Genomic DNA, 26,878 nt, shown 5'->3' with positions numbered 1-26,878 from the left:
ATCTTTCAGGGTGCTTCCTTGCTGCACACCAGCTGCTCTGAGCAGCTGTAAGGGGGCTCCTGAGTAGAAGGCCAGCTACAGGAGGGCTGGACTGGAGTCCAGCCCAGCCCCTAGGAGGAAGTGTCCTGTAGCCTGGACAAGCCACCCAAACCAGCTGATGTTAACACTGACATAAGTACACCTAAGAAATGCTGCAGGTTTAGAGGCTGCATTAAGCACTTTGTGTAAAATTCTCTGGAGCCAACTCTGTAATTAATTGTCAGCAAATTGATGTGTGGCCACAGCCCTGATACCCATGAGACTCTGCTGGTGAATAAAACTAGTAATTCCTTCTTCAAGTAAAAATGCTAAATATTAAAGGTAATCAAATGAAGATGCCAGGACAAGATGCAGTAGGGAGCAATATTAACAACAGTAACTCACAAAATAAAAGACAATAAGAAAAGCAAACTGTAGATCTACTGTTTTACTGAACAACCTTAAAATTCATCTGCGTGAGAAGAGCTGTGTTTCATTGTGTGAAGGAAGGGGACAAGAAAGTGGTGTATTTTCAACTTCATAAAGATTCAAACAAAACCCCAAAAATAAAATAATTAAAAACCCCCACAAGAATCACCTCCTTAACATACTTAACATACCCTAAGGGAAGACAGCTGGAATGTTTGAGCTCTCTAGTACTCTCTATGTGTATTCCTCAAAAGAAGTAAAAGATGGCCTTTAAAAAAAAGTAGGCAGCGTATGATTTACCTGTATGTTTGTGGGTTTTTTTTTTTTTTTTTCATTTTTAACCCCTCACTCTGCTGGATTCCTAAATATCAGGCTGATTCACAATTGGTTCTCATTGCATAGGTGTCTGATGTTGAAAATGACCAGTGAGATAGCCTAAAATGATGGTCCTCTACAGAAAACACAATGCAAACCACTGACTAATCCCTTCAATATGCTAGAGGTGACCTTTTAGCAAAACAAAACTCACACCTCTCAAAGGAAAGCAGACTAAAATGCATTTCAAAGACAAGGCAAAGAAGAGCAAGACACACTTTTAATCAAAGGAGAAAACAGATTTCTGCAATCCAGAACAATCACTTTTACCCTAGTAATGATTAAATTTGCTGGTAGGGAAATGCTTGATGAATGTTAAATAATCTGCATTCAAGCTGTAGTTTAAAGAAGAAGATGTTCTAACATAAGTAAAACTTGTTTGAAAAGGTGGCAATTCTGGATTAATACCTAAATTACAAGTCTAAATAAGAGACAATGATTAACTCCTCAGAGGATTTTGAAGCAGTCATTCTGACCAATAATTTAGGATTGCTTTAACAGCATGGGACCTGCACAAGATAGCAAAGTATAACTCCTTCACAAGAAATTTTAGAAAACATACAATTGTATTTTTTTTCACATAAATGACAGAGTCCAGAAATAATAAAACCTCACTCATTTGTACAAAGAAATAATAGTTTAGGATTAAAAGGAAACAAAAAATGATAAAAAACAACAACAACAACAAAACCACCCAAAACCACCACCACCAAAAAAAAAAAAAAAAAAAAAACAAAAACAAAAAAACAACGACCCAAAAAAAAAACTCGCAAAAACTTTTATTTATCTCTGTAGAGACACCCCTTGGCAGATTAGAGATCTGAATCTAGAATTACCTACATATTGCAGCTCTTTATCTCAAAGCTGAAAACAGTGCCAGCCCACTTCAGTTTTTAAAGCAGCTCATTTACAATCCTACAGACAACAATTCTCAGCTTCTCAGGTATGAAGAATTCTCATCTTTAAGGAATGCTAAGACCAAAATCTTCTTAACTCATCATAATGAAATTCTACATGCTTTCAGTCTCTTAGAAATCAATCTTAAAAGCAACAGAACTCCAGATTGAAATTTCAGCTTGTTTTAAACATTGGAACAACATTGAAGTAAATTTCAAAAATGCTTCTTTATTACATAGCAGTTTGATATTCCACATAATAGGCAAAAACCACTCTAAAAATATGGCTGATAATAATAATTAAAGTGTCCATAACTGGACTAGAAAATTTATTTGCCACAGTGGGTAAAGGTAAAACAATGAAGAAAAGCATTCTTAAGCATTTTGTTTGTTTTCAGTAAAGCACCTCAGGTCAGTCTGCTAGTCATGGTGCATTGTGTGCTGCATGGGATTTTGTCCTGCTGCATTTAGGAGAATTCCAGTTTTCTCAGGGCCTGCAGGAGAACCTGATTTTTGAGTCAAATCTCACCGCAGGCCATGCATTTCAGAATTTCCAAAAATAAGTACATCTATTACTAATGTGTTCAAAAGGGGAGGATGACTTTAGTTTTCTATTAATTCAATGTTTTTCTATTTATGTAACTTCTGTTTCCACATATAAGGATTAAAAGTAAGTCCACTGAGAAATGTTTTATAACATGAAACTATTACTGCAATTATTTTTACAGGCACATTCACAGATGTATTTAACAACTGCCACTTGAAACACAAATGTTCAGCTAATGCAGCAAAGAGTCAAAAAGTCAAGAGCTAGCATGCTTTGAGTTATTAAATTTTTTTTCAGTTAATATATTATTGGCCTAACAACAGAGAGTTGTTCTGTTTCTGGTGAGTCATTACCATTCTGCACAAGAAGCACCAACTCTGTGACTACTATGACCACTAAATCATGTGCTTGTTTTTTGTCTTCCAAATTAATTTCTACCCTTTTAGAATTATGTGGTGACTTTAACTTCACAGAGAAAGATACACAAGTAAAGAGATGGAAGGAATTCCCCAGGCAATTTTTCATGAAGTGTTCTACACTAGTGGGCTAAAGGTTGAAAAAGACCAACTGCAAAATGTGACAGTAAAAAAGTTGAAAGTAAACTTTCAACAAGCCAGAGATATCCACGAGTGGGTTTTAAACAGAATACTCTGAGCCTCCACACACCTGCTCCCTGGCTTTGGGGGTATTTGAAGTCCCCAGGTATTTAAGCTTTGAACTGTAAGAGGTCCCTACACACCTGCAGGTTGACTTCAGGGCACATCCCGTCTCAGCCCTGACGACGCGGAGCAGCTCCAAGCCCACCTCTGGCCCTGTCGGGATCTGAAAACCACACATCTCTCCTGACAGGCAGTGAAAGGACAGAGCTGTTCATCCACATTCTGCAACAACATCACTGCTGATTTCCTTCACAACACACCCGGTAGGGTGGCTGAAGGAGAAATGGGGCCAGTGCCTCTCTTGATTCAATAGAGCCCTGGACCAGAAAGGGGCCACACAAGGAGCAGATACAGAGGTTTTTAGCATTCTGCCCACCTCTAGCATAACAGCTGCAAACTACTAAAAGCTGCAAACAATTCCACAAGAGAGAGGAAGACTTGAGAGTCTTCTCGTATCCACTCAAAGTTGTCTCACCTTGACTGCAAAATAAGGAAGATTTTCCCGGCAGCAAGCATAAAGGGCACAAAAGACAATCGTAATTTAGTATTTTACATATATTTTTTTACATTCCAGTACCACTGAATTCAGGTCACTATCCATCATAACTCCAGAACTGGGGTCCACCCCACTGGAAAAAGGGCACTAATCACTTAACAGTCGTCAGCTTATTTTGTCTTTGACCCAAATTATTTTCTTTGCAGAGAAAGGGCTAAGAGTTTAAACTCAGGGTAACAGTCCATTTCAATTTTATTCCTGGCCAACACCACTGCTGCAAATACAAGCTTACTACACATTTTACTTCAAGCTTTCATTTTGCAAACATTCCCACGAATAACTCTTTCTTGAGAGAATATTAAAAAAAAAAAAAAAAAAAAAAAACAAAAAAAACCCATGATTTTGCACATACACAAAAATTCATGAAAATGAGCACCAGTAACGAATTACCCAGGCCAAGAGCATCCACAAAAATATTTTCACAATAGCTGACTCTATCCAATCCTGGCTCATTTTGCCCAAAAAGAAAGGCAATTCAGGCTGCTCTTAAATCCTTTATGGTATCTTCAGTGTGCCCCACATAATGGTTTAATTATGATGCAAGGGTGGAAGTTCCCTAGAACAGCTTGAGTCCACATAGATAGCAACCATTTTAAACAGTCTAATTTCTACATAACTATAAGTGATTATTTAGAGATCTTGAAGATTTTTTAAGATCACAAGCTAGGTATCAACAACAGTAAGGATCAACAGATACCTTACTGTCCATACACAGTACAGAATGTTGGAGGAGTTCATGTCAAACCAATCACTACCAGCTCTAAGAAGCCTCCAAACTCTTTCTGGAAAGTTACATGCCGAATTCCTGGCACAGAGATATTGGAATCAGCCTTAAGTTTAACAAGTTCAACCCTCCTGCCCAAGCAGGATCATCCACAGCAGGCTGCATCCATTTGGGTGCTCACAACATCCAAGGACCAAGACTTCACAACCTCCCGAGGTCATCTGTGCCAGTGCTTGACCACCCTCACAGTAAAAAAAATCCCAACTATCCCTGTCCAGTAACTCCAAAATAAAATTTCTCATTTCTGTCTAGAAAAAAATCCCAGGACTGTGAGGGCCAATTAGGCAGCTGCAGAGAAAACTAAGATGTCAGGCACTGAAGCACACAACCAGGGATACTAAAAATGGCTCTTCAGCAAACTTAGTGGTACACACAATTTCTTCTTTGAGTAGATATAAAGTTTGACGCTTTAACATTACCACACTTTGCAGTTTGATGAAAAAAAAGCACTGTTTCTAGAAGAAACAGTATAGTTATAAAGGATTTATGAAGCTGTGGAGAAGACCAACATCTATTGCTGAAAACATTGTAAAATCACTGCATACCTTTTAAGCTTCCCTGACAACAGCATAGTTAAGGACTTAAGGAAAAAAAAAAACCTATTGCATTCTGAATAGTTAAAATGTCATCTTCCTGGGAGGCAGAGAAAAGTTGGAAGAAGGCAGCAGGGCCAGGACTGCCAATCCAAATCTCAGTTGTAGGTATGGAAGTCTTATAGAGCTTTCTCTAACAACAAAGGAATACCTCATCCTTATCTGACTTGTTGCTCTCTGTGTACAAATATCTGAAACAGAAAACATTCTCAGTAAGGATCTAAATAGCCCTCTTCAATCAAACAAGTTTCCTGGACCCACAGAGGAATCAGTCATAGATTTATTATGTACCAGATAAACACAAAGCCATCCAGTCACTTAGGGGCTGTCCCTGTGGACGTGTGGTGATAAGGGGACTGCACGCTCAGGGCCACTCTCACTGTGAAGATGCTGGCAAGAAACTCTTCTTCCATGGCAGAAAACTGCCAGGTAGACCATGGTTCTCCCCTTCCCAGCTCAGCCACTGAGCTGCCACACCTTCTCCCACTCGCCCTCTTTGGCTGCTCCAACATCCTAAAGCCTGAAGGGGTAAAGGATGCACACACATTTGTGTATGAGCAAACAGCAAGTCAAATCTTCAGCTGAGATCTACCACCCCCACGTGGGAGCCATCCTAGGCAATCTGAAGAGCCTCATTTGAGAAAATCAGGTTCAAATATTGAACTGGAAAGAGCACATATAGACTGGCAAGACAAATAGGAGAAAGTATGCACAGCAGGAGGTATATTTTTGGGCAAAAGCAGGAAGAGAAAAATAATGATGAAAAAAGAGCAGCAGAATGGGCCAAAAATAACTTCTCTCTAATGCAATGATTTTTAATCCTATTTTGCTATGAACTAGTCTAAAAATACCCTGGAAAAACAAGTTTTCCATTCCATCAGAATAACTGAAAAATTAATGTCACATTCACCAGAACACCTAATAGTTCAGATGCCAAGCACAATGCTTGTGAAGATACTAAAGGACAAATTAAGGTATCCAGTGAGTTCGTTGTTGGTGGTCTTTTAAAACCTAAGTGAGAAAAAAATTACGAAAGCTCAATTCTGAGAGAATTACATTAAATCCCTACCTATGTCTATAAATTCTTTAGTAATTCTGGAGCACTTCTCCATACATAACTCTTAATCAGCCTTAGAAATTATCGTTGTATTACTGATAGCTATGAATGTTTTACCTCAGAAATTAGAATTAGTTCAGGCAAAGCAGCGTGGAATGAAGTAGATGAACACATGCTAAGATTGAGCTCTTGTAATTAATCTGCTTCTAGCACCCTGCCTCACTGGGCTAGGCACTGGGATAGCACCCTCTTCACAGAAAACAACAGTTTTCAGCATAGACAGAACCTTGCCTCTGAAATTTTGGATAAAATATTGCAAAGTCTATGAGAAAAACATGCCATAGACACAAAAGCAGCATTTTCAGAAAGAAAGAAAGAAAAAAACCTGATTTTACTAAGAAGCCTACTAATTTTATTTATTTAAGGTTTGAAAAAGAAAGGTCCTTCCTAGTCTTAGCCTCCTTTTTTTCCTTGGACTTATAAATGCAGAAGTTTTCTAACCGACAAGATTTCAGAATTTGTACAGTTCTGACAGGATTTAATCCTATTATCTGCTGCATCACTCAAGAGCTAAGATGATAAACCCCTGTCTCTCAGAATGGCTAAATTCCAAAAAACCCTTTCAACTGTTAAATAGCTTTTCAAATGCAGGCATCTGCAAACTCCTCTCTAAACAGATTAGCCATAGCTATTCAAAATTTATCTCTAGATAAGTGTTTATATCAAAACATGTGAAAGTTGCTGTGAGAATCTTTATGCTATTAAATTTAAAAGTTTCCCTTAGTCACAGTCCTGATTTATACATATTTATATTTACAAGGTTGTCAACCACTTTCTCACAGTAGTTCAAATACAATTTTTTTTTCACAAAAGCAAAAGCTTCTGGAAACAGGAAATATTTCAATTTCATGGAGCAGAATGGAAAAAAACTGCCTGAAACTCAGTTTGCAGCTGGGTTTAATATTGATACTCGAAACATCCTCATGTTTCTTACTACTTGCATCAGCAAGATTCCTGTAAATCCATCTCACTGAAATATACTCACACAGTAATGATTTGCTCACTCATGCTGGTTCATCCTCTGCTCTGACCTACTTCAGAGCAAATAAACATCCCTGCATTTAACGAGTCCACTGTGGGGACTAACGGCTACATAGCACCCTGTAATGTAGAATTTTAATCTCTAACACCTACACAGAAATTGAATTTACATAAGTCAAAGCTGGTTAATGAAAATCATTAAGTATCAATGGATGCTGACATGTTGCAAGTATTTCTGTGACTACTTCTATTAGGAATTGCTTCTTACTAACACAGAAACAAAGTAGATAACAAAAATGAGTAATGCTACACTAGATGTAATGAGTTTTCAGCAACAAAAACAAATTTCATATTTATGGACTACATAGAATAGCTATCTAACTCTCTATATAGATAATTTCATTAAGAACTCTATTTAACTGTAAAGTACACAGTATTATAAACAGAATTTTCAGTTTCTCTTAATATGCAAAAAGCAGAGAGAACACTAACTGTACATCTTACCAAGTTTCATGTTTGGAATTTTTGAGTCCTTGCATAGTAAGCCCTACAATTAGTACAGATTAATATTTAAGGACTGTGACAGCATCCTGCTTCTCTAGCTGCAATGCAAATGAAGACAATCTTTGCCCTAAAGGGATTAAAGGATAGATTTCTAGAATTACAGAACCTACAGGTACAGATTTAAAGATGTCGCCTAATTCTCTAGGACTCAAACCCACTTAAGCTGGAAAAAACCAAAAGAGTATATGAGCTTTTGAAAGGATTCTGGTTTTGAGCTTTTTGGGGTGTCCATGCCACACACACATCCCACCCCACAAACCACATTTCCCGGATTTGTTTTTCCGACATTACCAAGTCTTAATAGTAGTATATGGACAGCTTTGGCCTTTCTTTCTGACAGAACATGCAACACGCAAAACTCAGGAGTGATGCTTTAAAGAGGTACACAATGATGAAGGAGCAGTGCTTCAGAAAGCTGCCTATTTAAAAACCCCAAACAGTCAGGTTCAGTGTGGCAAGGGCTATCACAGAATCATAAAAGCCTTCTTTAAAGTGAGCAAAGTACTATGGGAGGAGGAGTGGATAAAAAAATAATGTGAGGTCTTGGCAAATCCGTTCTCAAATCACTTTTCAGTAGTGTCCACACAATGTCTGCATATAACAAAGAAAGCTTACTGTGAGTGCAAGAGAATGCAGGAGCACAGCAAGAAGAGCTGACTCCCCTCAGGGGTCACTAATTCAACATCACTTATCAATTTGCTGGATATGCATTATCCATCATCAAAAACTGCCAAGAGAGGTGACAGCACGATGTGAAAGATGCTGCCTTAGAACCTTTTTGGAAGACTGTTTCACTGCCTTAGAACTTTTCTGGAAGACTGTTTCACTTGTTGCTTTATCTGCACTGAAACTGACTGCAAGTTAGCTCAAGTTCTCCTGCAGAAGTTACGGCAAAAAAATTACAAGTCCTAAGTCGAAACATGCCAACACAGTCTCAAGGCTGGGCTTGAATTGCTATCTCTTTGGGAGGATTCCTTTCAGTCAAAAGAGGATTCATCCCAGCAGCACTGAGTTACTAAGAATAAACTGCATTTAAGGCATCTTGTGCCGCAGTGCAGAAGTCTCAAAGCAGACAGAAGTTAAATAAGTAGCTCCCAGAGGAAAACAAGACCATTCTTTCCAATCATGTGGTAGCTTTTCTACATCCTCAATCTTTTCTGTTCATTTTCAATTGCCTTTTTGTTTACTATTTGTTGTTGTGATGTAACTGTATCTAATATACATCAGTAAAACTAAGGAAAAAAAAACCTGACTGGCTGGTTAGGTGGAAGATGGAATTTGTGTGGGACCAGAAAAAACTCAAGTAAAATTCAGAAAACTGTTACAACAACAAAGAGCAAAATGAACAAATAAAATAAAATTTAAAACTCATAAACCCAGCCTTCATTTTTATATTTTTGCTGCTATTGTTTCTAACATGGCCAAGACAACTTTTTTGAGGGATAAATATTCCTCAGCAGTAAGTGACACTGTGAGTTTGATTCACAGAGAAATGATCACTTTTTAGATTTTCTCAAAAGTGTGATGATGATGTTTTTTATAATTTTGTTATGTTGGCTAACACAACAAAGCATAATTTATTCACCAACTCATAACTTGATGAAGCAGAAGGATAACCAAGTGGGCAAATTCTGCTAGGATCAAGACTGGCTTCAAGTTTGTGGTAAAGATAAAACAAGTCTTTCTGCTTATCATTCTTCCAGGAACAGCTGCTGCTGAAAAAGCTCCAGATTATGTTTCAGAATTGGAAAAATCATTTAGTCATGCTCTTTGAGCAGCATCGATGTACCATTTATGTTCAGTATGCAGAGTTAAATCTGCTTCAAGACCTTTTCCAAAGGGATGGCATCACAATATCACTTGGGAAAAAATAAGATCGTGGAGAATAAAAACTTCTGCCTTTACAGGTAGACTGCTTTTTTATCAAGTCACTATTTGATAAAAAGAATAAACAAATAACCTAGAAATTTTTAATTTAATTCTTTCTTGCTCAAGTACTTGCTCAAGTTTTCTGTGATTTGTGCACTATTCAATGAGATTTTGTAAGATTTACATTACTCTACACTTGGAAAAGTACCTAGAGGTTTGGAAAAGTACCTAGAGGTTAGGCGACAATAGAACTGTCCATCAAAATTTACTGCCCTAATATATTTGCAAAAAAAAGACCACTTTTGGAAATGTCAGACAGGTGTTGTCATAAAAATTACCACCTGAATATGTGATGATATGTGCAGAGACATTCCTTTCCACACAGCTATTTTGGTTACTATTACCATACTACAACCACCATACCCCTTGCCCTCTCTTCACAACTCTAAGCAATTAAGACAAATACAAAACCACTTAAATTATGTTGGTTATTGAGAGAGTAACTAACAAACTTATTCCCTTTTCTCTCTAATTTATTTCTCCCTATTAACATCATGTTCATTACCAAGCTCACGTCTGAGCACTTTTACCACCAACTGTGCATTCTACCCTGTTGCCTCTTTTTTTCTGATTGTTGCAGTTTGCTTGTTTTGCTTTGCCAGTTCGCTATCAAATGCCCTTAGAAGCACAAGCTCTTGAAAACTTCACAATAGTGTTCATCAAAATGCACAATATAATTTATCTCCAATAACTATAACCTTATACATCAGCTGGGCTCACATACTTCACATTGATGTAGCACAGCGACTTTGAAGTCAGGAACCCACAACATATTTAGTTACATCTGGGACTCAAGGGCTGGGATATTTTAGAGAAGCAACCAAGAAGAGTAGCTTCAAAATAAACATATATATATAAGATCTAAACCTGCACACTTCGAAGTCGTGGGAAAGATTTCTATCAGTTTCACTTTTTATCAGTTTTGGTTTGTAATTCAGGCCCAGTATCCGGTTTCATTCCTTTTGCTCTGCTCCTCCTCTCTACTCAACACCCTGCACAGGCTGTCATATTCTACCTCCTAATGCTTCATGGAACTGCATGCAGAACACAGGTACTCAACATGCCAAACAACAAGAGAGAGTTTGCAAAATAAAACTTAGCAGCAGCTACAAGGTTCAGAAATCACCCACATTTCCAAAGAGTCCTCAGGAATATAAAACACAAAAATTTTTGTCTAAACGATGCTCTGACTCCAAAGTTATGTTACAAGACAGGAACTCCTGGAAATGCTGAGTGTATTGCAAAGGAAAGCTGTAATTCAGGTAACTTTTATTCTTTGCTTTAACCTCAAGGAAAAAGAAAAAAAATACCACTTTATTGAACTTTAAGATAAAAAAGAGAAGGCAATATTTAGACATTTTATGAAGAGAATGCTTTCCAGAGTACTATGGACACAGGATGTTGCAATGTAACTACCACAACAAAATACAAAACTCTAGGAAGAATTTTAATATCATTATTTCAAAATTTAGTCATCAGAACGTCAAACACTGAACAGCAGTATTTAGTTATAATGTCCCTAAATAAAACTCATGTATTAGACAGCACTCAAATATTATTTAAAAGTTATATTTTGTTTTAGTTACTGAAGTTCCACTTCTGAATGTTATTTATTGACCGACAAGTGACTTAAACTACAATTATGAGATGCTACAATTTTTTAATATATTTAAACACATTTGTATATCAACTGATAGAAGCAAATGTCTATTTGCACATATATGTGTAAGTATGCTACTTAACTAATATAATAATATTGATTATATAACGAATATGAACAGAATTACAGGCATAAGCCATTCTTTCAGGGCTAGAGACCAGCTTTATACATCATTAACTGTTAGATTGGCCTTCCAAATTCTAAATGCCAAATACCAGCCTAATCCAAGATGAAATGTCTGTACAGAGCCCGAAGATTTGGTTACCCAAGCCAGGCACACATCATACCTGTGGTACTTGCTTGCAGCAAATTCCTCTCTTATCCCTACTTACCATGCTTTGGCTCATCTCGGAGAGAGATCTTGGAAGTCCTTCATTAGCTGAAGTGAATGCCAAGTCTTTAATTAGACAAAATATCTCAAAGGATGGTGTCAGCCAAGCAGTGTCCTCGGCCTGCTAGCAGCAGTGGTGCTCCCCAGATGCACGGGCCAGGCTGCAGAGTCCCTTCCAGCCCTGCCAGTAACCAGGTGAACAGCACAGGGGCATCTCCACTGACTGCCCTTGCAAGGGGAATTTTAACTGGTTGGGCCACACAGCAGATGCATCCTTCCCAGCTAAATTGTTCCTGTATCACTCATCAGCAGGAGGGGCCTGCTGTACATTTGTACAAATCAACAGCACATTGCTGGTGACTGAGGTTGCTGGAGCTAGGAAGTGTTGGCATGGGAATGTTGATATTCCAGTAAGAAGAATAACTGCTAAGAATTTCATTGACTGTTCAGTCACTAAAGCTGGACTCCCCTAATGCTAACGTGTTATGCTTAAATATTTAGTACTATTTAAGGATCAAGACACTAAGAATCACCTTTATACAATTGCCAGTATTGCCAAATATCCCTGATTGAAGACTCTTGACAGGAGTATCAGCCATAATCAAAAAGAGGTTTATGCTGCTACTCTTAATTGTTACCTGAGCAGCAGCAGGATCCAATGTGTAAGATCCCTCACAGGGCTACAATGACTCAATCAATAATGATGCAGAACAAACCACAGAACATAAATGCCCACTAGAAACAGCCCAATGCAAAACACAAATACTGACACTGAGTGAACAGAGATCCATCCAGCACAAGCCCAAACAAGTCTGAAAATGGCTTTACTTTGTTTTTACACTTCTGCCTGCTGGGGCACATTTATCACTGAAAGCAACTTCTCCAAGCACTCCTCATCTAATTTGCAGTCAGCGCCTGTAGCACCTTTCTCCCTCTCCTATACTACACCAGTCATTGTGTGAGTTTGTTATTGCTGGAATGCTGCAATTACTGGCTTTGCCCAAATACTATGGTCACATCACCTATAAAATCTAAATAGAAACGCACAGAAAAGTTAAATCTGCTCTTAACGATTATTATACCATAGTGATTTCCCCGCAACAGAGAATGAGGCCTTTGTTCCATGTCAACATTTAACAATTTCTGCAGAAAGAGTCTATACAGAAAAAAAGCCCATGACCTACTCAACAAAATTTTTTGTAATGCCATAACTATCTAATTTTTAAAAGACATACAGATAAAAAATACACAGATAAAATTTAAGGTATTTTAAAAATGGCTGTATCAAATAGAACTGTGTCTGTCCCAAAGGGCACAGATTTAAGGCATCATCTTTCCAATCAGCACAGTTGCAGCAGCACACAAGCCAAGTGTAACCCAGTTCCAAGGACATGGCCAGGAAAGAGGCTCCCAAAATGCAAGGGGCAAAAACAGAACCACAGAAGCCACATCACTCCTGCCATCCTGTTTGCTGTGTTTGGAGTTTCTGAAGGACATTTGTAGACTATTTAAATTATCCAAATAGTTGAGTCTAATTGATATTTATATAATATTCCGCTTACAGTTATCTGTATTTCCCTCTCCCTCTTACACTTACACTTTTTTGCAACAGATGTTATAAAAGTTTTTATGCCAGAGTGAATTTAACAGATACTGAATAACACTGAGTAAAAGTTTCTCTGTGTACAGGTACACAATATCAGATAAATATTCACATGTCATATGGATGTAAACATCATAATAAATTTGACAAGTTTTAGTTCAGAATGCAGACATCACATAGAATCAAATATTTGAAAAGTCACACTATATGTAACTGTGTTCTTTTACCATACACGGGAGCAGGGAATAATCACAGGATCATTCCAATTTGCAAAGACTCTGAAGAGAGTCCAGTCACTAATCAACTAAACCTAGTTATCATTCTTATTTCCCACAGAGAATTATTGTGTTTAGTGCTCCCACAGCAAATAATTATTTCACTTACTATTTCAAAGGCTTCAAAGCTTTTGCACTGAAAGAACAGTGAAAAGTAGCCAAGCTTGCTTTGCACAGTTTGGGCTGACATATTGTGCTCCTTGACCTCGTATTACAAATATACCATTATTCAATTAGATTGTTTGACTTACTGAGCAATCTGAATCATTCTGTACCCTCTAAATGGAGGGAGAAGCTTGAGACAGAACCCCTCCCAAAACAATTCTGCTACATACGATGATAATATATATAGTTCCCATGTACCAATTACTAAGTATAAAATGGCAGAGTCAGGTAAACATTTACATTGCCTCTTCACTACCAAATTATATCACATTTAGATTCAAGTTTGATCTAAAGCAACAGTACTTTTATCTGAATACTGTTTCAAAAACTTCAAATTAAATGTCTTTTTCCAAATAAGTAGTATTTTACAAACTACATTCACAAAGCTGTTGGGCAGATTTTCACCCTGGTCGAGCAGCACAGCACTAGAGAATTCAGTAAACCTTTAGCCATTCCAACCAATTAAAAAACTAAAACCAGCATTTCAAAAGTCATGCACTTCTCCCACCTAGACCCTAATTTTTTTAAGCAAGTCACATGCTACACTATATCACACTACATATATATAAAAAAACTCCTCACACACAGGCCATTATAATTCCAAAAATTCAAAACTGTATCTTACCAAGACTGAACTCCAGCTTTGGCTCATTTGCAATTCTCTGAATACCTTAAAAGGTCAAGAAAAAAAAAATATTAGAGATCATTTGATATCCATGTCTTGCTTTTTAATACATAGTAAAACTTTCACACGCCCATAACTACTGCCATTGCCACTGAACTAACATTTTATGTTAGAAAGTCAAAGCAAACTTGGATGAAATATTTGCCTGAAAAAAGGCTACTTTTGAAGAAGACTTCCTTCTTAATAGAAACTTTCTGTTGCTGGGAAAGGAAACTAGGAAAAAAAACCCAGGTTCTCATGGATGGGTTACTTGTAAGATTTTCAGTCACAACAACTGACTATATATGTGTTGGAAAAATATTAAGTCTCATAAGCAATGTTTAAGTAGGTATGTCATCACATTAAAAACAAACTCCATGTTTAGTAAAAGTAGGTAGACCAGGTTAATATAGTAAAACATCAACACATTATTGATCTACAAACAAATTGTAACACAGTAAGCCCAACTTCTTTTTGTTGGAGAATAAATACATAAATTCCTCTTCTTACGTAGCAGGAACAGGAAAAGTTTAATCCATTGTGGAATTATGTTCTATTGCAAAGGGCAATATTTTCTTGTGCTAAAATAAGGGAGTGAACCACAGAGATGCAAGAAGAGAAAAGCAGGAAGAAAGGAGGGATAGGTGAATAATAATTAGTTGTTCACCTGATGCACAAAGTAATTGGATCACAACTACAGTTTCAATGAACTTGTAGAAAGTAAACTCTCTCTTCTTGACATTTTTGTACTGTCTCCAGTAACCTTTATTAATTATTGCTCAGTCTTGAAGAAATTGGTCAGATGGGAAGGACTGAGTTAGTATATGAACTAGAACAAGATTTTTGTTTAAAAAAAACAATTTAAAAACCCACAAACAAAAGAATCACCCCAAACTTATAGCTGTGACTGCTCCATAAAAACACGATGCTGCTAAGTCTAGATTCACACCGTTCTCATTAGTGTAGCTATTCATTCACATCTGTGTGAGGAAAATTACAGCTGCAGAACTTAGAAAGGGCAAAAAAGAAAAAAAAAAAGAAAATGTTGTTGTTTTTTTCTTTTTCTTAATGGACCTTTAACAAATTTCTGAGTTCAACTCTGCCAGTAACATATTGGCCTGAAACACATTCATGGATATGCTGGCTACAGAACTGATTAAGTGACCAGGCAACTGAAATACAGTCTTCTGACTCCAGTGCACCAAATACAGCTCAACATATGTCTACGTGCATTCAAATCCCCAGAGTGCTTTTACATCACATAGAACAAACCTGTGATACTAGTTTAAGTATCACTAGAGATTTATACATTTATCAAAGTTATCAGACTATATTTTAAACAGTAGTCCATATAGGACATAAAAGAGAAAAAAAAATGCTTTAAGTCTTAGGAAGAAAACAGGTTAGAGAGAAGAACTCAGCAACACAGAAATCACACATTTGTTCCCCTGAAGGTTATGTGCATAAACCAAAATATACCAGGGGAAAAAATTTAAAGACAATTTTCATCAGTTTATTTAATCTAAACTGCACTTTGACAAGCAAGAAATTGAACAGCATTTTGTACCCTGCTTGTGACACTATCTGAACTGTCACAGAGACTGGGCCACTTTTATTGTACCATTCCATAAAATGAGTAAATGCACTTACTTGTAAACTGAGGCTCTCCCAGACTGTCTAACTGGGATGAAGGGAAAAACTGTTGTGCTTCATCTGATGATCTCTCCTCTTTGATATCCATGATCAGCCTCCGGAGCTGCTGAATTTTATTCTGCAAACCTTCCGAGTTCGCCTCTCCCAGTGCTACAGCCCAAGATTCACAGTCTGGCTTTGATGCAGCTTCAAGGTAAAGATCCGGTTTTCCACTCTGAACCTCTGCACTCAGAAAGCATGAAAGCAGCTCTTAGGGACTGTTATTGGAAAGGGAGATGATGGAATAACTGATGTCACAAACAATCAAAACCACTACATACACACTTATGTTCATGGTCACAGAACCATGCAGCCCCATCAAATCCCAGCTCCTTCAGAATTGGTACAGTACTAAACATATCCACAGAGTAGTTCCAAGATCATTTAACAGATGGCTAAATTAGGTGGCAGAATCAAACCAAAATGGGAAATCCTTTTCCAGCACAAATTCTGCAGCCTAGGAGGCAGCTCTCTGAGCTACTATTTTGACAAAGAATTTGATTTAGCAAGGGCAACAGACATGGTTCTGACAGAGAGTGGGATTCACCAGAATGAATGTGTCCATCATCTCTTCTATTAAAGATCTCCATTATGCTCAGCCTCTCATTCATCCTTGCCAGAACACAGATCAGGAACACATGCAGATAATTTAGCACGACGTAACTCCTCTATGAAGACTCAACAGGTTGTATGTGGGAGCTTCTGACCTCATTATTATCCATTTGTCATTTGCTGTTCTGCCTGGAGTCTAATTGTTTAATGATCAAATTTTCTGAGAACAAAAGAAGAAGAAGGGGGAGGGGAAAGCTGAAGCTCCCAAGGAATCCAGGTACGTGCAAGGATTGGTCATTTGATTAAGATTAGCACAAGAAGAAAAAACACCTCTTAGGCATTTAAAATTCTGCAGTATAGATGGCTTCACAGAGTCATAAATTCAATGTGACATTTAGTGCAACACACACCAAGAAGAGCAAACTGGGAAAGAAAGAAAATCAGTGGTTTTTTTTAAACAAGTTACCAACTAATTTAGAAACATAAAACTCTATAAAACACCTGTGCTATTTTATTAACAAGGATTGAAGTATTTCACTGGGCCTGAAAATCATTCTGAGCTAAATCAGCCATATATATCTTATCACTGGACAAAACAGAACACTGAAAGGTTTTCATACTTAGTTTGAAAATCCAAACAGCACAGAAAAGTTCTCTTCCATACAATGCGAACTGAAATTCCTTTCACTACCTTGAGTATCTAACCTTGGGCATTTGCACACATGTTATTCTAAACCTGTTTGCGCTTCATAAACTGAGCATCTGCCAGTTACAATAACCTCTACTTTTATAGTTATGGAGGGGATAAAAGATGAAACCTCAAGTCTGGAAGGCTCTAAAAACAGTATAAAAATCCCTGTGGATATAGGACAAGTTTTGTTTTTTTTTTTTTTTCTGGGCTAGATCTAAGGAAATCCAACTGTGTGGCTGCAGATGCTACTAAAAATGCTGGGTAACATTTTACGTAACAGTTGGACCATAGATTTCATGTAGACAGACTGGAAAGAAAAATAAAGTGGAAACAACTGCTTCAGAGGCAGATAAAAAGCTAATAAGGATTCAAATGCTTGCCTTTAACCCTGACTCAGTCAGAAAAAACAGGTATTCAATTTTGAGAGAACAATATTCAAAATCTTAGGGAGCTGCAGATGTTCATTAGATCCTGTTTTCAGATAAGATCTTCTCTTGAGCAACCTAACCTGACCAAGATGAGCTCTGCTGTTTGTTAAAGATGACTGAAGAGACAGAAGATTTAGCTGCAAGCTCTCCAGTGATCTGGTACTCCATGTGAGCCATACTTTCATGAAGTAACCGTCAGAAAGACCAGTATTTAGAGGAGCTGTTAATTTTTCTGTTGCTCTGGTAAGGTCTGTACCAGCAGAGTGCTCTACTCCCTCCTGTCATTGACATCAATGAGTCTAAAGTCTGTCATATTTCATAGTATTTTCGAGCTAGTAGTGGAAAATTGAAAGGAAAGGAAACAAAAAGCATGCAATAAACCAGCATCAAGATCAAAATTAACTAATTCACATTAATAAAAAAAACCCATTAAAAAAAAAAAAAACCAACAAAACAAAAATTTAAAAACTGAACAACAACAACAAAAAAAGAAACCACCCCCACAAAAAAAGCCATCAAAATGCACACACGCAAAAAATAAACCACAAAGATAGCATCTGCTTATACCACTCAACCTTTAAAAGCACAAAAGTACAGACAATTTTAATAAAAGCAGTTTGGATATCCAAAATTCCGTAGGTGAAAGAAAAGTTGTCAGAGAAACAAGTCAACACTTAAGAACCAAAATACAAATATACCAAGATGTTCTTTTCTTTTCTCCCTTTTCTTTAAATGGAAATAGGAACTGTAATCTTGCCTTGAAATATCCTACCACTAGCTTGATAAAAAACATCTGCTTTGGAAGGAAATCTGTGTTTTTCAATTCATGAAATCATGCTATTTATATTTACCTCTTAGCTGTAAAAATCAGACTGCCAGGCTCAAAAGGCATACTGAATCATCATTAATATGCATAGAACCAGAAATGGAAAGTGAAATGCAATAGGAGTGGGCATAATTCTGATCTAACAGGTGCCAGTTCTGAGATGTGGAAATTCATTCTAAACTATCGCTTCATAACACTACAGTCTGCTATATTTAGATCTTTTGAGTACTCTGACAGCTAAGTTAAATTCTGAAAAGCAAATGAAAATTCCTGGAAAATACTCATCACTGCAAATGTAAAAAGTTTCATTCTGCAGTAAGAATGAAAGTATCAGTAGGTATACTGATACCAGTATACCTGCTATCAGGAGGTAAGTTACCTGTTTTCCATTCTGTTTCAACACACATAATCACAGCATGGTTTGTGTTGGAAGGGACCTTAAAGATCATCAAGTTCAATCCCTCTGCCCTTGCACAGGAATACCTTCTGCTAGACCAGGTTGCTGAAAGCCCCATCCAACCTGGCCTTGAACACTGCCAGGGATGGGATGTCCACAGCTTCTCTGGGCAAACTGTGCCTGTCCCTCACCATCCTCATAGTGAACATCTAATCCTCTTCATTTTTAGTTTAAACCCATGCCCCTTGTCCTATCACTCCATGGTCTTGTAAAAAGTCCCTCTCCAGCTCTCCTGCAGATTCCCCTTCAGGTACTGAAAGGTTTATGTACCCAAAGTCATCTTGCCAGAGGAAACACAACACAAAAAATGCATGCTGGTAAAAAAGTCTGTTGCAATAAAGGAGCACACAGGTTTATTTATGTAATAAAGATCATTACTCTTTACTCTTTACTCTTCTTCTTCAAATAGTTGCTTAGTATTATTTTAAATCAGCTGCATACAGTAGTCCCTAACAAGCTCAGACATTTAATTTCAAATATCAGTGGGGGAAAAAACTGATATGAATCTTTCCCAAAATGAAACTGTTGGACCTACAAATGTAATGAAGGCCCCAAACAAATGGCAGACATATCAGAAGAGTTATATAAATAATTATTTTTTTAACTTCATGTTTTAATTAAATATTACCATTTAAATAAATAAGATATATATTAATTCATAAAAATATAAATAATACACCTAAATGAAGTAGTATTTCATAGGTGGACAAAAGCACTTCATACTTTGCTGCTAAGAAGTTATTGTAGAACACAAGCACCCTGTGCTCTACTGTTACTGCTGAAAGGGAGTTACCATGAGGAGTTTTGGAGAAAACCTTACCTTTTGCAAACATTTACTGCTGACGTCAACAACAACAGTGCCTTATCTAGTTTGCACTCCTAGTTTTACTATTGTAATATCATTTTTGAACAGGATGACATCTAAGCTTTTAGAACATATTATATTAAGAAAATTTTCTACTTATGAATCTGCAATAGCAGAACAATAATCCTCCTCTTAAAGCTGGACATCCACAGTGGGGTTTCCAGTTCATAAACCCAGGGGAAAACCTTCAAAAAACTAAACACACTGGTTTTCTTTGCAGAACAAACTTTGAACTTAGTAGTACTTGTTGGAATCCAAAATGCAGGGAATTCTCAGAACTTTGGGCCTTTAAGCCAAAGCTTAGAATTAAACACAGGATTTGATCTGAGACCTTGGAAAAGGCTTCCAAATTTAGGTGCTAGAAGCAAGAATGTGGATTTATAGTTTAAAGCAGAGTCGCATTAAGCTAAGTAGAGGAAAGTTGAGAGTTTTAAAGTGTAATACTGTAAGTTTGTGTGTCATAACATGATTGGCTAAGAAAGCTTACACTCTAGCTTGACTCCTTAAGATGAAATATTTAAGGATTGAGTCAAAAGCATAAATACCCTTGTTAGCAGTGTTTTATTGATTAATAAATCCTTAAAACGTCTTGTAACTAGAGGTCTTGTGACCATCTGAGCCATGCAGTGAAGATGTGAACCAAACTCACCCTTCCTGCCTGTGTAGAAAATAAGTAAAATAAATCACACCATCAAAAGCAGCTCAGAGTTCCCATCTATCATTCATTCAAAATTCCTTCAAAATCCCCACAGTACTATATTGAAAGGAAAATTATATATCATTGTATCTCTATCTCTCACTGCTCCTCCTCATTTCAGTATCAGAGACCCAATGGAAGGCAAGGCCTGAGGATCTGATCTGTTCACCAACAACTCTTTGCTAAAGCATGGTCTCAATGACACTTTCTCCCACAGAAGTCAGCATAAAAAGTTTTGGTCCCACAGGATTTGTACTGCTCAAATAAATAACTCAGTGCCCCTACTCTGAAGGACTGCTGTCAAAAAAGGGAACTGCACAAACAGCCTACACATTCCTAGTGGCACTGGAAAGCCTTTTCTACACTAATGCAACAGCCTAAAATCAAAATGTATGTTGATGTCAGTTCCTTCATCCTCAGAAAATTTTTCCTTCTTCCTGTTATTGCATAATAAAATTTATTCTTCCCAAGTTCTTCAATTTAACAGTAGCAGTTGCCTCTTTTCCCTCTAAATACTTATATAGGTCAGTAATTTCTAAGATGAAAACAAATTTCTTGCTAAAAATGTCTTGAGTGACATTTCTCTAATTTTTTTAAGTATTTTTTTGTAATTTTAATCACAATCTTTTACACAGAAACTTTGGTTTCTGTTAATTCACCAAAAAAATGTAGGGAGTTATTGGACCTGATTCTTGTCTTTCCAAAGACTGCAGTTTAATGGAAAGGTTTTCAAAATAAAAACCTAATAAAATAAAACAAATACATTTACACTTTAGTTTTACATCTTATTCACTTGTTATAAACCTTTTTTTTTTAAGAAGATTTTATTGGTTTATTTTACCAAACAGGTAGAGGTGACAGGAAGACTGATACTCTTTGGCTTGCAGTATTTTCCTTCTTGACAGTTTAAGCATAACATCATGTTGAACAGGACAAAGAAGAAATTACTAAGATAATTCAAATTAATAAAATGTACAAAGCCCATGGTCAACATACACAATGACAGCCTTGACTTTTTTAGGGGGATCACTATTTGTCCTCCTATGCTAATATGCAAAGTAAGAGAGTTCAAACAGGTTAAAGGTTGTCTGTCTCTTTTCACATACACCAGCAAAAAACTAATTCTCAGCTCAGCTGCTAGCTCTGCAGAGGAAAAGGGTTAAGAATATCAGTGAGTCACTGCCACTCTAAAATATAAAGCACCATCACAGCTAACCACCATATGCTGAAACAAAAGTAGAACGAAAGCTTTGATACATAAATTATATCCACAGGATATTTCTAATACAGACATCAGAGGCTTTTAATTCACAAAGCTGTCTGAGTTCTATATGCTGATGCATTTCACGTTCAAATTAGTAGTGATGAACTCATTCCATGGTTACTCATGATGCTATGTTAATCTTTCTTTGGAAGTTACATTTTCAATCAAAGATAAAGAATTTAATTAAAATTTTTATCTTCAGTTACTTTTTAAAATTTTACAATGCTGGAAAAAACTTACATAAGTTACTATTATAGGCTCCATTTAAGTCTCTACAGAACCTCACCAAGAGTGTATTTGAAAGTAATTTAGCAGGATGCCCCAGGTTGACTACTGCAGTACAACACTGTTTCTTTTCCTACCTGTCAGCTTCCACATAGGCCACACTGCTTCCACCCTTTCATTAAATACCACACCTATACTGGAAGCAATGCAAAGCACACAAATATTTGAATACCACAATGGTATCTCAAGATCCCTGAACAAATACACTGCAGCATTCACTGAAAGTTCTAAGGGTGGCCCCTGCAAAGCAGTGGAGTGCTTTTACTGAATGGAAGCAGTTCATATCTCTAGCTGGACCATCAGTCTGTCTTTAAAAAGGCAGGATTTGGAGATCTTCTTTCTCTGCCTAGATCTGCAACAGAAACCTTGCATATGCCTCACTTATTCCATCTCTAAAATAGGGAGTGATCCTGAGCTGCCTTTCCAAGCCACTACTATTGAAACAAAAGTCTCCAAGTTTAAGTGGCTAGCATACTACAAATGGCAGGGGTATTCCTACATATAAGCCCCTTTTTTATTATTTTCCTGATTTATTAAATTAATCTAATATTATTTAGATGACTGGCCTTGTATGAAAAGCTCTTTTCTTCCTTTGCTCCCTCCCATCCTCCTCATCAGCCCTACCTGGATGTTACAGCTCTTACCTCCCTAATTTTCACTAAGGGACCACACACAGTGAAGCAATACAGTCTTTAAGGAATCTCTCTTCCTGAATAACAGAAGAGATTTATAGATCAAGAGAAGGCAGTACTTGCATGCTGTTTCTCACATCTGGTTTCACTTCACTGTGCCTGTGCCTCTTGGGGACATTCCCAATTTTGCATTGTATATCATCATGTGGAGGAAAGGAAGCAAAGTTGCACATGCATGATGCTCTGTACAACATTGTGGTCAACTTCAGACTGCTCCCACGGTCAGTTTGAACATCAAGTCACAGCACTATTGTGCTATTTCAGAGAAACACAACAGTGACCCAAAGACCACCCTCTCTTGCTAATGGTGACCAGTTCCCAGTAGAAGGGCACCTAAAGCCATATGTAGAGTCAAAGTTCACCTATCAAATCCTTCTCTTTCCTTCCACGGTCCACTTGGAAACATGAGTTAGGCGGCTTCAGGAGCACTCAATTTGAAGCCCTGACAGGATTACCTCCTCTGACTTCTGTACAGCCCTCCTGTTTCAGGGCCCACAGCGCCCTGAGGTGATCAGCAGCTCCACAGAATCACTAGAGGTTGCATGAACATGTCCTTATTTTTCCCTCCATGCTTACTCCACTGCCTTTCATTATGTTCAATATCCCAGTCAGTCTCCATTTCTTACTCTTAAAAATCCTAGTATTCAATCCACCAGTCAGAGACACATGGAAACAATTGGACAAAGGCTCTCTCCAATCCCCCTTCATGGTTCCAAACTGAAGCTTGCACGATGAAGAAAATGTCCTTTTACCACAACTTAAATCTCACAGCCTCCTTTCTTGGAGCTTCTGCTGTGCTGTGACACACCTCTCCTCTATCAGTTCCACAATAAATTTGACATTGTGAGCAGGTATGTCCTCCTATCCTGCTTTCATCTGAATCCTTTAAAGTCCTAGATACACATTATATAGCTTTTTTTTGGCTCCCAGCAGCCAATTGTCCCAGATTGAGGAGCAAGATGTATTCTATTTCCATCTGTGTAGCAGTTGTCTTCTGTTAAGTGAGCAGTTTTCCTTATCTCTTTCACAACCAATCCTCTCAGAGGAGACATCTGCTGATAAGGGGCCATTGAATGTCACTGTGTGACTGATAAGAGCTATAACATCCCATTGGGAGATGCTCCGCCCAGAGGGAGCAGCCAAGCATTCCTAACTGGATATAATCTGGGTTTGGGGACATCAGAGTCAGCCTTTCCACAGGCTTCCAAGAGGAACAGCAGGGGTTTTCCACTGGACTTTCAGAGGAAGACTACACCCTTCTACAGGATCACTGCTCCGACAGAACCACATCTGCCACTCCAGGAGGACTGCAGAAATTCCAATTTGGACTGCTACCAACACGCTGGCCAAAGGGGTGTCAGGTTGTATTCTGACTCTGTCTGTGGTTTTCCTTTTGTATTATTGCATGTATTTTGTTTCTTTTCTCTTTTCCTAATAAATTGTATTTCAGACTTGGAGTCTCTCACTGGTTTTGCCTTCAAACCAGAACACCAATGGATCTAATCTACAATCTAATCACAACTAGCTTTTCATGGTCAAAGCCCCTACTGATAAAAGGCCTCTCTTCCTAGTTCCTAAGTTTTGCTTTTCTCCCCCATTTTGTATTCTGAATTTCATTCTATCCTACAGTACATGGATTATTATTTCACTTCTTTTAGTATTTTATCCTCATTTTGTACACTGTATATCATCTTCATTTGTCTTCAGTTTTGTTCTAATACCTCATAATACTCTGGCTTTCTTTTCCCATCCAACAAATCATCAGCCAGGTTGTCATCCTTTCTCTCTAGCATGGGAAAATTGTCCCATGCAAAGTCTGAAATACATTCCTCCTCTACCTGTCTTGTCTTTTCCTCTATCTTGTTTGGTCATGCCCCAGGTATTCATCATCATTTGATGGCTGCTTACCTGGAGTTTTCTACACTGTTTCCTATTTTCCCCTTTAACATGTTTTTAAAGGACGCACATAATGCCACCCTTACCCCTGGCTCCTACTGAAACACCATCAACCTTCAAAACTTGGTTTTGGAAAGTCTGTCTCTCAGCTAGTTCCTAATTATACAAGCTTATTTCTTCCTCCGCACATATTCACAGGCTCTTTTTTCTCCACAGGCAGCCTGAAGCGCTTACTCAGTATCCATAGTTGTCTATGTCCCCAGCTTTTGGGCTTAAAACCTGCCAGTGTCACTGCCACAGAAACCATCCTGTTTGCAGGCTTCAAAGCTAATTGAGTCCTGTCAGCAATTACAGATGTATTCTGGGTTCAGTTCAGCAGTATTGTGTTCAAGCATTGTAACACAAGTGCCAGAAGGGAACTGACATGACTGTATTCATACTCATAAAGTTGGGAATTCTATGAATGCACTGGACTCATTAAGGGCACAATTAGAAAGTCTCAATTTGAGAGTCAATGAGAAACATTCAGCTCTTATAGTCAGGGAAAGCAATGCTTCCAAATCCAGAAAGAAATACTTTTTGATGCAATGCCTCAACACCAGGCTTGAAACATATGTTTTTGTTCCTTACAAAAGATGAAGGATTTGAGCTATTCCCCAGAATACTACCCAGATAAGGATAAAATCCACAATGAATATCATTTAAGTCACTGCATTCTCAAACATGACCAACCACCATGAATCACTTCAGCAGGTGAGGACAAAAATCAGCATAATTAATGCAACACTTTCTTAGAAGTGGGCTGGAGATTTTGGTGCATAAAAAGATGATAGGAACTTCCTCTGAATTTAAATGTATCCATCAAGCCCACAAACGCAGCCTAACTTTTTTACCTCTGCTCTTAGACCATCACAGCTAACAGAAAATGGCAAACTGTTCTAAGGACTTCAAAACTCTGCAGAGGTATCAGAAAGAATTCATGGAATTAAAAAATTCTAATACAATGGCTATTTCAGTGGCACCTGCAGAGCAAACTGTCAGCACTTTCTCCAAATAAAATCTTTCCCCTAAATAAGGATTCTGATTTATATGAGATAGCTATTTTTTCTGCTGTTTTTAACAATTTTATGAATGAAGAATTGGTAAGAGGTAAGAAAAACAGAAAACTTGTAATTTAATAGGGAGTTTAGCAATGATTAGTTATTGAAGAATAAGATACATTGACTATGCATCAACATAAACCCCATCTTGTACAAGATAGCTTACAAAATAGAAACTCAAACTTCTATTTAAAGTCAGAGAAAGATGATTACATGGCTTTCACTTGATTTTTGGATTTTCTTGTAGGCATGAATTCCGAGACCACCAGTATTTAAGTGTATGCATTGAACAGGCAGCAAGATATATTTTAGTTAAATTTCTAGCAAAATTCCAGCGCCTGGGTGGCTGAGGTTTTTTATTTTCATTTTTGTTGGCAGAAATAAAAGAGTCACACTGAACACATTGAGATATGTCTTAATTACTGAGAACTGTTAAAACATCTGTTTTACTCCTGAATTCCACTACCCAGAAACATTCCAGGATTACCACTTCAGAGGCATCAGAACTCTGTGAAACAAAGATGGCAAAACATTAGGATTTGGAACCTGACTGGGAAGTCCTTCTGTTTGGCTGTTCACACCTGAAGTGGCATGGAGATACAAAGACAATGAAGCATAGAAGTCACTAGGCAGATGGATAAAGGCATTCTTTAATTACTGATCTGTGCCATCCTACTTAAGATCAATGAGTTACAAAAAGGATAAACTGTAAGAAAAGACCCTGCAGGAAACTTTTAAAAGTAACTTCAGAGGGTGTTTGTCATACTTCCAGTATTCTAAAGTTTAGATAACACATTCCTAGGCAAGGCAGGCAAGCCCAGCTCATTCAAATTTTCATATTTTCTAACAAGGCTGAATCAAATGTCAGATTCTATTCAAAGACTAGGATATTTTCAAGTGAACAAAATAACAATTTACAGAAGGCATTTCTCTTCCATTTTTATTTGAAAGGGATTTCTTTATCAGCACTTGAAACTTCGAATATGGTCTCTGGCTATGCAATTCAAATGACATTAAATGATACGGACCTATTGCTGAATGCAATAAGATACAAATTACCACTATAATTTTTTGTGAGTGCTTTGCAGACAAGATGCAAACTCTTCTAGTTAATAAGTGTGACTCATATTTCAGAAGTGTGAAGCTATCATTCACTCCCTCAGGATTAATATTTTTTCCCTTAAAACTCCTATTATCCATTTTTTATCCCTAACATCTGGTAACAAATAACCCTTACACTATGCACCCATACACTCCCTTCATTCCAGGTTCCCAACATGAATGTCA

The 26,878-nt window shown here is 37.5% G+C and overlaps 1 protein-coding gene across 2 annotated transcripts in view; it reads right to left on the bottom strand.

Annotated features, from left to right (window-relative positions):
• The window catches only part of INPP4B (inositol polyphosphate-4-phosphatase type II B), a 321,293-nt gene that overhangs the window by 209,162 nt on the left and 85,253 nt on the right, over window positions 1-26,878 (bottom strand). Inside the window, exons 3-4 of one of the 2 annotated variants that reach the window (XM_068188034.1) lie at window positions 15,797-16,021; window positions 14,108-14,152 (exon numbers count right to left, since the gene is read on the bottom strand). In XM_068188034.1, coding sequence (XP_068044135.1) covers window positions 14,108-14,152; window positions 15,797-15,887 — 136 coding nt within the window. In that variant the 5' untranslated portion in view covers window positions 15,888-16,021. Of the gene's footprint in view, window positions 1-14,107; window positions 14,153-15,796; window positions 16,022-26,878 lie in introns of those variants that run through there. The other variant, XM_068188035.1, reaches the window with a different exon arrangement.

This window comes from Anomalospiza imberbis, chromosome 4, assembly GCF_031753505.1.
Source record: "Anomalospiza imberbis isolate Cuckoo-Finch-1a 21T00152 chromosome 4, ASM3175350v1, whole genome shotgun sequence".
Lineage (NCBI taxonomy): Eukaryota > Metazoa > Chordata > Aves > Passeriformes > Viduidae > Anomalospiza > Anomalospiza imberbis.
This window is presented reverse-complemented; position numbering and strand designations above follow the sequence as displayed.